The sequence below is a fragment of the Eurosta solidaginis genome, chromosome 2, assembly GCF_040869045.1.
Source record: "Eurosta solidaginis isolate ZX-2024a chromosome 2, ASM4086904v1, whole genome shotgun sequence".
Taxonomy (NCBI): domain Eukaryota; kingdom Metazoa; phylum Arthropoda; class Insecta; order Diptera; family Tephritidae; genus Eurosta; species Eurosta solidaginis.
Window position 1 is genome coordinate 129,488,908 of NC_090320.1, and position 14,986 is coordinate 129,503,893.

General features: G+C 34.9%; 1 protein-coding gene across 5 annotated transcripts in view; it reads left to right on the forward strand.

The window, feature by feature from the left end:
- Positions 1–13,249, forward strand: part of SCAR (wiskott-Aldrich syndrome protein family member 3 SCAR) — a 429,470-nt gene extending 416,221 nt beyond the window's left edge. For all 5 annotated transcript variants that reach the window (XM_067766214.1, XM_067766213.1, XM_067766212.1 and 2 more), the window contains 2 exons: positions 12,711–12,936; positions 12,999–13,249. In XM_067766214.1, coding sequence (XP_067622315.1) covers positions 12,711–12,936; positions 12,999–13,177 — 405 coding nt within the window. In that variant the 3' untranslated portion in view covers positions 13,178–13,249. The remainder of the gene's footprint in view (positions 1–12,710; positions 12,937–12,998) is intronic.
- The last annotated feature ends 1,737 nt before the right edge of the window (positions 13,250–14,986 follow it).

A 14,986-nucleotide genomic window follows, 5' to 3' on the forward strand; every position in this document is an offset into this window, starting at 1 on the left:
CACTCAAGCTGAAAAACATAGGAGGGATGTGGAGATCTGGCAACGATGTTGATGATTCTGACAAGAGTAATGTAAGTGACGAGTTGTAGAAAAGCAGCAAAAATGAGAAGCGTCTTCTAAATAAATAGAAATTAACTAAAAAGTCGAGTTTCATTTAATACTGAAGAACTAAGAGGTTTGTAGCATTATTACAGACGCCATTTAGGGATATCTCCATAAAGGTGGACCAGGGGTGACTCTAGAATATGTTTGTACGATATATGTATCAAATGAAAGGTGATAATGAGTATTTTAAAAGGGAGTGTGCCTTAGTTGTATATGTGAAGGCGTTTTCGAGATATCGCCATAAAGGTGGACCAGGGGTGAGTCTAGAATGTGTTTGTACGATATTGGTATCAAATTAAAGGTATTAATGAGGGTTTTAAAAGCGAGTGGCCCTTAGATGTATATCTGAAGGCGTTTTCGCGATATCGACCAAAATGTGGACCAGGGTGATCCAGAAAATCATCTGTCGGGTACTGCTAATTTATTTATATATCCAATACCACGAACAGTATTCCTGCCAAGATTCCAAGGGCTGTTGATTTCGCCCTGTAGAACTTTTTCATTTTCTTCTACTTAATATGGTAGGTGTCACACCCATTTTACAAAGTTTTTTCTAAAGTTATATTTTGCGTCAATAAACCAATCAAATTACCATGTTTCATCCCTTTTTTTGTATTTGGTATAGAACTATGGCATTTTTTTCATTTTTCGTAATTTTCGATATCGAAAAAGTGAGCGTGGTTATAGTCGGATTTCGGCCATTTTTTATACCAAGATAAATTGAGTTGAACTAAGCTTAGTAAATATATATCGATTTTTGCTCAAGTTATCGTGTTAACGGCCGAGCGGAAGGACAGACGGTGGACTGTGTATAAAAACTGGGCGTGGCTTCAACCGATTTCGGCCATTTTCACAGAAAACATTTACCGTCATAGAATCTATGCCCCTACCAAATTTAAGAAGGATTGGTAAATTTTTGTTCGACTTATGGCATTAAAAGTATTCTAGACAAACTAAATGAAAATAGGCGGAGCCACGCCCATTTTGAAATTTTCTTTTATTTTTGTGTTTTGTTGCATCATATCATTACTGGAGTTGAATGTTGACTTAATTTACTTATATACAGTAAAGATATTAAATTTTTTGTTAAAATTTGACTTAAAAATTTTTTTTTAAAAAGTGGGCGTGTTCTTCATCCGATATTGCTAATTTTTATTTAGCACATATATAGTAATAATAGTAACGTTCCTGCCAAATTTCATCATGATATCTTCAACGACTGCCAAATTACAGCTTGCAAACCTTTTAAATTACCTTCTTTTAAAAGTGGGCGGTGCCACGCCCATTGTCCACAATTTTACTAATTTTCTATTCTGCGTCATAAGGTCAACACACCTACCAAGTTTTATCGCTTTATCCGTCTTTGGCAATGAATTGTCGCATTTTTTCGGTTTTTCGAAATTTTCGATATCGAAAAAGTGGGCGTGGTCATAGTCCGATATCGTTCATTTTAAATAGCGATCTGAGAGGAGCGCCCAGGAACCTGCATACCAAATTTCATCAAGATACCTCAAAATTTACTCAAGTTATCGTGTTAACGGACAGACGGACGGACGGACGGACATGGCTCAATCAATTTTTTTTTTCGATACTGATGATTTTGATATATGGAAGTCTATATCTATCTCGATTCCTTTATACCTGTACAACCAACCGTTATCCAATCAAAGTTAATATACTCTGTGAGCTCTGCTCAACTGAGTATAACAAGTAAGGAAGGCTAAGTTCGGGTGTAACCACACATTACATACTCAGCTGAGAGCATGAGAGACAAAATAAGGGAAAATGACCATGTAGGAAAATGAACCTAGGATAACCCTGGAATGTGTTTGTATGACATGGGTATCAAATGGAAGGTATTAAAGAGTATTTTAGAAGGGAGTGGGCCATAGTTCTATAGGTGGACGCCTTTTCGAGATATCGCCATAAAGGTGGACCAGGGGTAACTCTATAATGTGTTTGTACGATATCGGTGTCAAATGAGAGGTGTTAATGAGTTTTTTAAAAGGGCGTTGGCCTCAGTTCTATAGGTGGACGCCTTTTAGAGATATCGCCATAAAGGTGGACCAGGGGTGACTCTAGAATTTGTTTGTACGATATGGGTATCAAATGAAAGGTGTTAATGAGGGTTTTAAAAGGAAGTGGCCCTTAGTTGTATATGTGAAAGCGTTTTCGAGATATCGACCAAAATGTGGACCAGGGTGACCCAGAACATCATCCGTCGAGTACCGCTAATTTATTTATATATGTAATACCACGAACAGTATTCCTGCCATGATTCCAAAGGCTTTTGATTTCGCCCGCAAAACTTTTTCATTTTCTTCTGCTTAATATGGTAGGTGTCACACCCATTTTACATAGTTTTTCCAAGGTTATATTTTGCGTCAAAAAACCAATCCACTCACCATGTTTCATCACTTTTTTCGTATTTGGTATAGAATTATGGCATTTTTTAAATTTTTCGATATCCAAAAAGTGGGCGTGGTCATAGTCGGAGTTCGCCCATTTTTAATACCAAAATACAGTGAGTTCAGATAAGTACGTGAACTAAGATTAGTAAAGGTATATCGATTTTTGCTCAAGTAATCGTATTTACGGCTGAGCGGAAGGACAGACGGTCGGCTGTGTATAAAAACTGGGCGTGGCTTCAACCGACTTCGCCCATTTCCACAGAAAACCGTTACCGGCATAGAAGCTATGCCCTTACCAAATTTCACAAGGATTGGTAAATTTTTGTTCGAATTATTGATATTGATGACAAATTATCACTAAAAAATTCATACGGTTGTGTTTATTTCTGCTCCTTGAATTTTACATTTTAAAATGGTAAAACTATATTCAAATACTTCTTAAGAATAAATAATGTGTGAGACAGAGACTCAAAAAGCGGAAGCAGAAGGTGGTTTCAAGAATATTATACCAAATAAAGTTTGATTTTTTAAATTTAATATATTTGCGAGAAAGTGACTCTAAATAAAGAAAGCAAACGCATACACTTACAAAGTTTGATACATATATATATACATATATTCATTCTATATAAAAAATGGAGAGTAAATGCGACAAGTGCAAAAGTACAATACGTGGAGAAGTGTCAAAAATTCGTTGCGAAGGGGTATGTGGGAGATATTATCATTTAGCACCAAAATGCTCTGGCATAGACCAATACAGTGTTAATAAATTAGACGAATGTGAAATGCTTAGATTTATGTGTAATGATTGTGTGCAGTATGTGCATAACGTAGATGACATTCTAAAAGATATGCAGATGGTAGTGAGCAAAAATGGCAAACAACTATCTGAGTACAGGAATGAATTTGATAATGCTCTCAAGAAACATGAAAGAGAAATAAAGCAAGTTTTAAAAGCAGTGGAAGTTGCATTTAGCGACAGAATTAAGGCAATGCAAAAAGCGCAAGAATCATGCGAAAAGAGTGTTGTAGAAGTGAACAAAATACGGGAAATTGCTGAAGGCTTCAAGCGAAGCAGCGAGCAGGTCTGTGATGAGTTGAAAACAAACAAGGATGACAATAAGAAAATGATTGAAGAAATAAGTAAAGAGAATAAAAAAATATGCAATGAAATAAAGAAAAATGTTAATAGTGTTGAAGCCAAAGTGTCATACGCAGCGATAACAAAAAATGATGGACAAAAAAAAGAAGTGTTACCAGACATTAGAAAGAATCATCCCCTAATTGTCAAGCCGAATAAAAAGCAAAATATAGAAATAACCAAAACTGACCTAAACTCGAAAGTTTATCCTAAAGGGCTGCAAATAACTAATATAGTAGCAAGGCAAAGCGGAGTTGTTATTGTTGAAAGCGAAAATGACCATGAGCGTGACAAAATAAAAAATGCCATTGAGATCAATCTGGGAAATAACTATGAGGTTAAGATTCCCAAAAAAGTGAAACCAGCAGTCATGGTGACTGGTATAAATTTTAAATATAGCGACGAGGAACTGGTGCAAAGAATTAAACGACAAAACATTTGTTTAAGTGAAACGGACATCAAAATTGTTAAGCAATATGAAGTGAAAAAGAACGCGAAAAACTATTATAATGCTGTGATAGAAATGAATGTTGAAGCGTTCGCAAATGTACTAGCTGGAGAGAGGCTTAATGTAGGTTGGGAACGTTGCCGAGTATATGATGCAGTGCAGGTATTGTGTTGTTTTAAATGCAAAGGCTTCAATCACAAAGCGGCTGACTGCAAGGAAAAGGAAGTATGCACAAAATGCTTGGGTGAGCATAAGCATACACAATGCATAAAGGATGCAGTAAACAAGTGCATTAACTGCATACGAGCAAACAAGCAGCTGAATCTAGGACTTGACGAAAACCATGATACTCTGGATAGAACTTGTCCCGTATACCAACAAAAGCTAGATGCAAGGAAAAGGAAAGTTGTTTATTAGCAACCAAAGAAAATCCTTACAGCAGCGCAAAAGTCAAAATATTATTCAAATCGAGATAGCAATATATACAACTTGGAATGCATTTATCTTAATATTAGTAGTATCATAGCAAATAAAATCGAGCTGGAACGTCTTATTGAAATAAGAAGACCAAGTATTGTGTTATGTACGGAAACGTGTACAACAGAACATATCTTGGATTCTGAACTTAGTATTCCGACATACAAATGCATTCGTTGCGACTCTCAAAGTAGGCACACTGGCGGTGTTGTCATGTATGTGAATGAAAATATACAATTTAGCATAGTTTGTAATAAAGCTATCAACATGAATGTGTGGTGCATTATTGTAAAAATAAACAAATGCGCGTTAAAATGGAAAATCGGTGTACTATATCACTCACCAAGTAGCAGTGACTCCACCTTTATTACTTATCTAAATGAAATCATCACTGAACATCTCAAGGAGGCGGATAATAATTTAATAATTGGTGATTTTAATATCAATGTAAATGTATCGTCAACATACTCAAACCAGCTAACAAGTTTATTTGCACAAATGGCAATGATACAAAGGATAAACTTCGACACAAGGATAACAGAGTACTCGTCTACAAGAATTGATTTGCTATTCAGTAACAATGATAAAGTTAAAGCAGTAAATATAGGTGAACATCGCATTTCTGACCATGAGACAATCCACTTCGAAGTGCCAACAACAAAGCTTTGTAAAATGAGAAGGTATGCTACTGTTACATGTTGGGAGTACTATAGTGCTGAAAATCTTTTAACTTTGCTACGAACATGCGATTTCAGCTTTATGTCAATTTCCGGAGTAGAAACTAAAACTAAAGCCCTAAACGAAGTTTTAACTGTGGCTATGCAAGCACTGACTTATATAAAGAGGACCCAAATACAGATAAGAAATAAGTGGTACGACCGAGAATTAACAAACCTGCATAAAAGAAAAATAGAATCTTATAAAACCGCTCGAAATACTGGATTTTGGGACGAATATAACGTCATTAAGAAAATATATAAAAGAACCATAATTTATAAAAAAAAGAAATACATGGAAGATAGAGTAAATCATAACAATGGCGATATGAAACGTATGTGGAAGTGTCTAAAAGACCTCGTCGAGCTTAATGATGTTAAAAAACATATCACTAAAATTGTAATTAACGGTGAATGCCTGGAAAATGAATATGATATAGCTAATGCCCTTAATAACTTTTTTATACAAAGTATTGTTGAAATTAATGATAGCATCGAAGAAATTGTAAATGGGGATGAAATAAGCGCAAATCATAGTAATCCATTTGAAACATTTAAATTTACTGACATTGTAGTGGACGATATTATTATTATCACAAAATCACTTAAAAACAAATATGGCGGCGACAAGCTTTTATCGGAGGGTGTCGTTAAAGATGCCATGACATATACTGCTAATTTCTACAAAGACATAATTAACGAATCCTTAAACAGCGGTATTGTACCTAGTTACTGGAAAATTTCAACAATAATACCTGTTGAAAAAGTAAAAAATACAATGAAACCCGAGGAACTACGTCCAATTAACACGTTACCTACAGATGAAAAAATTATGGAGACAGTGGTGAAGGATCAACTTGTGGCATACTTAGAGAAGCACAATGTGATTATCCCAGAACAATCGGGATTCAGGAAGAGCCATTCTTGTGAAACAGCGTTGAATATGGTAATTGCAGATTGGAAAGAAGACATGGCGGACAAAAAATTTACGGTGTCTGTCTTCTTGGATTTAAAACGGGCTTTTGAAACTGTCGATAGATCTGAGCTATTGGACGTTATGTTTAAAATTGGTATAAGAGGAAAGGCTTTGGAATGGTTCCGGAGTTATTTGGGTGACAGAAAACAGAGAACGATAATTGGAAAGGAGGTTTCATCAGTGGTGGATGTTAACATTGGTTTACCACAAGGCTCGGTCTTGGCGCCAATATTGTTTACATTGTATATCAATGATATCAAAAGATGCTTAAAATATTGTAAAATACGTCTATTTGCGGATGATGCATTGCTTATCATAAGTGAAAAATATGCAGAATGTGCCATGCTGAAAGTACAAGAAGACCTGGACTCGCTATACAAATGGTTATGCCTTAGAAAACTGAAATTAAATGTCGAAAAAACTAAGTTCATGATATTTTGTAAAAACACTAATATCATAAGTAACAATAGTTTAAATAATATTACGCTGAAGGTAAAAAACATGGAAATCCGAAGAGTAGAAAAAATTAAGTATTTAGGAGTTTTGATTGATGTTAATCTAAATTTTGGAGAGCATGTAACTTATCTGGAAAGGAAAATTGCACAGAAAATAGGCTTCATGTATAGAACATGTAAACATATCAGTCAAAGTCATAAAATATTGGTATATCGTTCAATTATTGAACCACACTTTATTTATTGTCCTACTATTCTGCTATTAAGTAATGATATGTATATTAAGAAACTTCAAATACAGCAAAACAAGGCAATGCGATTTATTTTAAAATGTCCTCCAAGAACGCCAAAAATTGTAATGCTCAATAGATTAAACTGGCTTAGTATTAAACAGATAGTTAGTTATTTCACATTGAAATTTATACACCAACTTAGGTTAGGAATGTTACCGAATTACCTGAGTAGTAAAATACATTATAATCATGAAATCCACAATTATGGAACAAGAAATTGCAATAATATAAGACTGCCTAGAATAAGAACTGAGTTCGCCAAAAGGTCTCTTGAATATTTAGGGTATAAAATGTATAATGAGTTACCTTCTGATTTGAAAGACTGTGAAAATATTAGTAAGTTCAAAGAAAAATTGTTTTTATATTGTACGTCACTAAATGTGACATGAGTATTTATGTTTTATCTCTTATTTTAACCTAAGCTAGGTCTTAAAGACCGTAATAATAAATAAATAAATAAAATAATAAAAAATTATGGCATTAAAAGTATTCTAGACTAATTAAATGAAAAAGGGCGGAGCCACGCCGATTTTTGAAATTTTCTTTTATTTTTGTATTTTGTTGCAACATGTCATTACTGGAGTTGAATGTTGACATAATTTACTTATATACTGTAGACATATTCAATTTCTTGTTGAAATTTGACTTAAAAATTTGTTTTTGGAAGTGGGCGTGTTCGTTATCCGATTTTGCTAATTTTTCTTTAGCACACACATAGTAATAGGTGTAACGTTCCTGCTAAATTTCATCATGATATCTTCAACGACTGCCAAATTACAGCTTGCAAAACTTTTAAATTACCTTCTTTTAAAAGTGGGCGGTGCCACGCCCATTGTCCAAAATTTTACTAATTTTCTATTCTGCGTCATAAGGTCAACCCACCTACCAATTTTCATCGCTTTATCCGTCTTTGGTAATGAATTATTATCGCACTTTTTCGGTTTTTCGATATCGAAAAAGTGGGCGTGTTTATAGTCCGATTTCGGTCATTTTAAATAGCGATCTGAGATGAGTGCCCAGGAACTTACATACCATATTTCATTAAGATACCTCAAAATTTACTCAAGTTATCGTGTTTACGGACGGACGGACATGGCTAAATGAATTTCTTTTTTCGCCGAGATCATTTCGATATATAGAAGACTATATCTATCTCGATTAGTTTATGCCGTTACGGATTACCGTTATGCGAACAAAATTAATATACTCTGTCAGCTCTGCTCAGCTGAGTATAATAATTTACAAAAATATAGTGTATTTAAATAAAGTAGATAACCTTATAAGTGCTATACTAACTACCGTTTGCATTGTGCTTCTTTTTATCTGTTTACCGATGCGATTTTTTTGCGAATATTAGCCGTGTTTTTTAACACGCGTATATCCGTTTACGCTTAAACTTTATATTGACTGCTAAGAGACAAACTATAAATACACCTCTGAAATTGCTGCGCATAAATTTTGTCCTACTAAATTTCAATACGCATTATACTCAGATGTAACTGAAATATGTGTCTTTGTTTCACCCTGTACACTAATTCTATGTATTATATGTGTGTCCACAATTCATCGCAACTGATTCAGCTATATGTTATACCCTATGGCCATCAGAGCGTTGCGTCTCCGCTTTTCGGTACACCCTGTTGCTGTAGCTAGTTGTTTTACCACAGCCGCTAGATGGGTCTCCTAAGCATTATCTAAGCGAAGATAGGCGTTTTTTAACACGCGCAAACGAAACGTATACGCGCGTGTTAAAAAACACGGCTATTATTGAGAGGGAGAAAGCATCTTCAGCTGTTTAAAACAAATAAGCGTCGATGCACGGCCAGATCAGATACAGCGTTACTGAAACGATTTACATGACTATCATCCCAATACTTAAACCACATAAAGAGCCAGATGATTAAAAAAGCTTTCGACCTATATCACTTATTCCCTGCATGAGCAAAATAATGGAGAAAATAATCGCTACCAGGCTGATGTGGTTTTTACACAATAAAAAGCTCCTATCCCCATTCCAAGTAGGATTTCAATCTGGTACGAGCACTTTAGATGCTCTTCTTTTCCTTGATCATCACATATGTAAAACTCTGTCAAACAAAAATCACATCTCCATCCTTTCGATCGACTTTGCTAAAGCATTTGACAAAATCGGGGCACACCTGGTCTTGCAAAAATTACAAGAATGGCGAATTGGCCCTAAAATTTTTGAATATATTAAAGCATTCCTTACGAACAGAAAATTTCGATGCAAAATAAACGACACATTTTGCGAAGATAGATTTATTTCTATCGTCGCTGCCGGGTGATAACGACAAACATCCCAAAGGTTGTTGCTGTTAATTTTTTTATACTCAGCTGAGCAGAGCTCACAGAGTATATTAATTTTGTTCACATAACGGTACTTCGCAACGGCATAAGCTAATCGTGATAGATATAGAATTCTGGGCGAAAAAAGAAATTCTATTAGCCATGTCCGTCCGTCCTTCTGTCCGTAAACACGATAACTTGAGTAAATTTTTAGGTATCTTAATGAAATTTGGTATGTAAGCAGATTTAATTTTTTTCATTTCACTGGAGTAGGGATTGTCAAAAGAAGATGGCAAATTCAAAATGAAATCAAAACATTGAACACATTTTCTTACAACACACAAACATTTCGAAGTTTTATGTTTTCATTCCATTCCATACGCCTAATACGACCACGCACATTTTCACAGTCTGAAGAAAGGTATGTTGTTGCTGCAGAGATGATCAGTTATCCAACCAGTTATCAAATTACTTTAGTGTAAGCTAAATTGAGTTGTTAGCAATTGTTTTTGTTTTTATCGGCCTATTGATAAATGATTCAAGGTTCGATTCGAGCTCAAGGCCAGAACGATAATTTTTTTCTAATGATAATTATTGTTATTTTTTAATTTTTCTAAATTTGAAAAATTTTATTTTGTTTTTGGAATAGTAAGTAGACAATTTTTCAGACAACCTGCCATAGCTGCGCAGATAGATCCATTTCGAAGGGTGCTAAGCCTTCATCATCAGTACGCTTTAGGCATGCTGTGCTAACCGTTTAGCTATACAGCGGTGGTTTCTTTGACTGGCAAATTTGCTACTTCTATTCCTTTTTACCAACGATATTTATTCAGTGTTGCGCCATCTGGTGCAAATCACTGATAATGCTGAATTTTTGTTTATTGTCAATTACTTTGTTTGACATTCCCAAGTGCTCATGGTTTATTAACAATTGTTTTTGTTTTTATCGGCCTATTGATAAATGATTCAAGGTTCTATTCGAGCTCAAGGCCAGAACAATAATTTTTTTCCAATGATAATTATTGTTATTTTTTAATTTTTCATTTCCAATTTCCATTTGTTTCGCTGTGGGTAAAATCAGCTTAAAAAAAAAAACTGGGCATTAGAGTTTGATTTTGATGTACTCTCTGAAACCCATTAGCCTCTGTTTGGCCTTACAAATCTTCAGTCGTTTATTGAGGTTCCGAACACGGAAATGAATCCTACACTTATAAGAAATCGTTTGACGTGCTCCGGAAGATCAACGTCGGCACTTCTTTTGATTAAACGCTCCTTTGTGTTCTTGCAATGGAGTATATACTATAAAATGTGCGTTTTGAAGTTAAGTACGAATTGCCTTTATTCAAATATTTTCAGCTTATTTATACTAAATTATTCTAAACATATTCTTACGTACATATTTACTTTAACTTTACATACTTACTTAGTCTAAACATATTCTTACATACATATTTACTTTAAACATACATACTTACATACCTACATACAAATCGACACAAATATGTACCTACATATTTGTGTTGAGTTGTGACGTCTGTGGGAAATGCAATATCAACAAATTTGCCTAAATGCAAATTTGGTTTAGTCGCGCGGTGTACACACATCTGTATTAAATCGTGTGAATTGCGCTATCAGCAACAATTAGTAAATGTGTCGCTTTGTGTTGATTAAAATTTAGACTCAGTTTTTTACAGGGTAGCACATTAACTGGTTTACTCATTTGGCATTGAAATTGTTGGCTGTTTACACTAAAGGTCCTCATGGACCGGCCAGTTCAACCTAACCTACCCAGTTCGTTTATGCGGTTTGAGTCGAACTCGCTTAAACAATACCTAACCTGTGGGGTTACAATGTGCAATGTGACCCCACATAACACCAACCATCTCTTCAATTGTAATGTGGAACCAATGCCCCTCTCATTTTGGTCCACCCCTGTTGAAACAGCATGTCTCCTTGGACTCCCGTTAGAGGAATTGATGACAATTTTTGATTGGTCGCACCTATTGGATGGGGCGAAGCACTGATACAACAACAACAACCAGAGTTGTGAAGTGTTTAAAAGATTAAAATTTTACTATTGTGATTGGGGACCGTTTAGACGGTTAAGCGCTAATTAAGTAAGTAATAAAGATTGGGGACGCTATGTTCAAACTGTGGTTTTAGTGTAAAAATTATATAAACTGAAATAAGCAAGAAAACAAATACAAGTAGGATAGCGAATTCTCCCTTGTTCGAATCTCCGAGAAACCTTTGAAAACATTACAAAATTTCCTGTCTATGATTACCTCGAGTTCGCTTAAACAATACATTAGGTTATGAAATTACATGGGAAGCAACAATGAAAACAAAGCTACCCTGTTCGTATAAGCGGTTTGAGTCGAACTCGTTTAAACAATACTGAACCTGTGGACCGGAGTTGTGCAGCGTTTAAAAGTTTAAGATTTTACCATTTTAAATGAGGCGCTAGAATGTCTGAAACTGTGTTGTTAGTGTAAAAATAAGATAAACTAAAAAAAAACAACTAAACAGAAAATACAAACAAGAAAGCAAATTATCGCTTGTTCGAATCTCTGTAAAACCTTTGATAAAATTACAAAGTTGTCTGACGGTGACTACGTGGCGGTTTCGAAATGGTACTATCCCAATATATGTTTATTTCTTTTCAGATTATCTTAAACAAAAATAATAATTGACACACAAAAAACAAATTTGAAATAATTGAGTAATAAATTATTATAAACCGGTGTTAAGCCCATGAATTCGTAAATATTAAGTAATAATTGAACACACATTAAACATACAAACATAAATATGTAAAACTGACCCCGAGTTTACATAAAGCAACTTATTTGAAATGAAAAAAAAACTTCACAAAAAAAAAGTTAACATTGAAACCGAATGTCTCACACTGTGTGAGTTATAAACCGATGTGAAGCTCATGAATTCTTAAATTTTAAGTAAAAATTTAACACACCATTAAACATAAAATTTTTTTTGTTGGGAAAGAGTGAGCGATTGTCTCACTCAAATTAGGGAAACCAATTAGAAAATTAATATGGCATTTTTTCTCACCTTTTGTTGCGAAGAGTGAATGGTCCAATATATGCTATTTTTTCTGCTCATTTGTAAAGCCAAATTTAGTATATGTCCTCCGACTCCACTTAGCCGATTTTTGTTAATATAGCTGCATGACATCCGGAGAGAGTTTCTGTTAAGGAATTGAGATAAGGAGCGTCTTTCGGGCCAGCAAGTTTTAAGTTTAAGATATGAATAAACTGTTTCCTAAAAAGTAATATTGGTACTAAATAACAAATAACCGCACTGCTGTACACAATGCTATGTTGTTTCACTTGATAACTAACATTTTAATATTTTTTCCAGCTGTCCATAATCTCCGCGACAGATGCAGCACCTCCTCCACCTCCTCCACCTCCACCACTTTTACGAACAGAATCGGATAAAGAAGGCACAAGATTGGAAGTTAGCAATGCTGATATTCATAAAAGATTTATAATTGATGAAGCTAAACAACACATTCTTAGTCAAAAACGACTGTTACCACCCCTCTATGATTCTCGCACAGATTTAATGAAAGCGATACGTCACGGTAGTGTAAAATTGTCATTAAAAATTGCAAGTACTTTTTAATATAAATATTTTTAATTTAAGGAATAACTTTGCGAAAAGTTGAGAAATCAGAGCAAAAGGAGATTGAAAGAACAACTGCTTTGCACGATGTTGCTTCAATTTTGGCCAGACGAGTTGCCATAGAACTTTCAGAATCGGAAGAATCAGATTCTGAAGACGACAGTGAAGGATGGATGGAATCAATTGAAAACTCAGCTTGAATTTATGCTTTATCTAATATTCTTATCAGCAAATTATAAAGTATATAAAGTGAAACAAATCCAAAACCAAGATCGGGGCTGTTTTTTTTTTTTTTTTTGTAAAATGCACGTTTTACAAGTTATTTTGTGTTATACTAGCATATCCGTTCACCACGGTTTGTTTTAAAAAATTAAAATTTTTCTGCCGACCACCCGTGCAATTTTTCTGTGGGCTTATTCTAGGAGGTGCCTAGTGTCAAAAAAAGCCAACCACGAAATCGCATATTTGGCGCTTTTTTTTAGAGTCATTTGAACTTTTAAATTTTTGAAATTTTGCAATTAAACCTTTCATACGCGTTATTGATAGGGAAATCTATTTTAACGCAATAATAATCATGTTTTTGTGCAAAAGATAATGTAAGCATTTATTTTATGTAACGTTACATACAATGCAAAAAGTTAATTTAAACAAAATTTACAAAGTAATGCATATCATTTTTTTGAAACCACAAAAGTACGTTAATCAGCTTCTCCAAATTATTTGAATCAAAAATGTCAACTATTGTATTCGCAAACTGCTCTCGATAAACGACTAGAGTATTCTGGATGAGTTATTTTAACACTGTACTTAACCCAAGTCTTTTTAAAATCTGCATGTATAGATTCAAAAACTTGCACTCTCCAAAAGGCGAGACCTTTTCCATGTTTTGAACAAGAGTAAGGCACGTGTTCAATTACAGCATGAACTTTAGGTGTAAAACTAATTTCTAAGTTCTCATAACTTATTTTAAATTTATAAATATGCACTTTGAATTGCGGGTCTAGATTATGCGAAAAGCAAGAGTTAACTACCAGACCAAAATCTTGAAAACACTGAACATATCTCATACATTTGCCGCCATGTTTTTCTGAAATTCTTTTCAACATATCTACATTTTTAAACAATTTTTTGCAGGAATTGCCGTTAAAAGAAGACTTTCCGAAGTAAACTTCACGATCTGCACGGCATTATTTACCTCATTCATTGCTTTCTATTTCAAATTCTTTTACCATGCTTTCATAAAGTTTATCTATAACGCCAAGTAAGAGATGAAGTTCCAGAGGTGGAATCAACTCTATTATTTCAATGTATTCATCAAAATTAAAGAGTGGTTTGTTTACACAATTTAAAAAAAAAAAACTGAGCGTGTTCTTTTTTACCTCCGTTTTCTCCCCAGCGTGTTAGGGAGTCAGACCCGCGGCAGGTATGCCTGTCGTAAGAGGCGACTAAAATACCAGATTCAAGGGGCTGTGTAGCGCAACCCTTCAGGTTGCCAGCGCAATATATAGCTTCTCCAAAACCAATTGTCAACCTCACCTATCCGCGGCGAATCCTGTTTCACTAACAGACGAGGCTCTGGCGACCCCAAGCTCCTCATGGAACTTGGGGGTGGGGATGGCCTGAAGGTTTAATGTGGCCACATAAATCGTTCCCGAGATGGTCGGGCTAGCACCTTAATGGTGCTGTGGTACCGGAGCGTACCGGATCTGTATCCGGCAAAGGACCATCACATCGATAACACTCCCCAAAGCCTTCGGGGAGCAACCTTATCGCTACAACAACAACAACAACAGTATAGCCTTTCTCTTCTCCGTGCTGGTCCTGCGCCTTCTACTTGCAGTCTACCCCAACCTTTCAATAGTTATATTCTTGTCATTGTAGCAGCCTAGGTGTAAAGAGAAAAAAAACAGCTATCGCCATAGAAGCTATGCCCTTACCAAATTTGACAGGGCTTGGTAAATTTTTGTTCAACTAATGGCATTAAAAGTATTCTTGACAAATTAAATGAA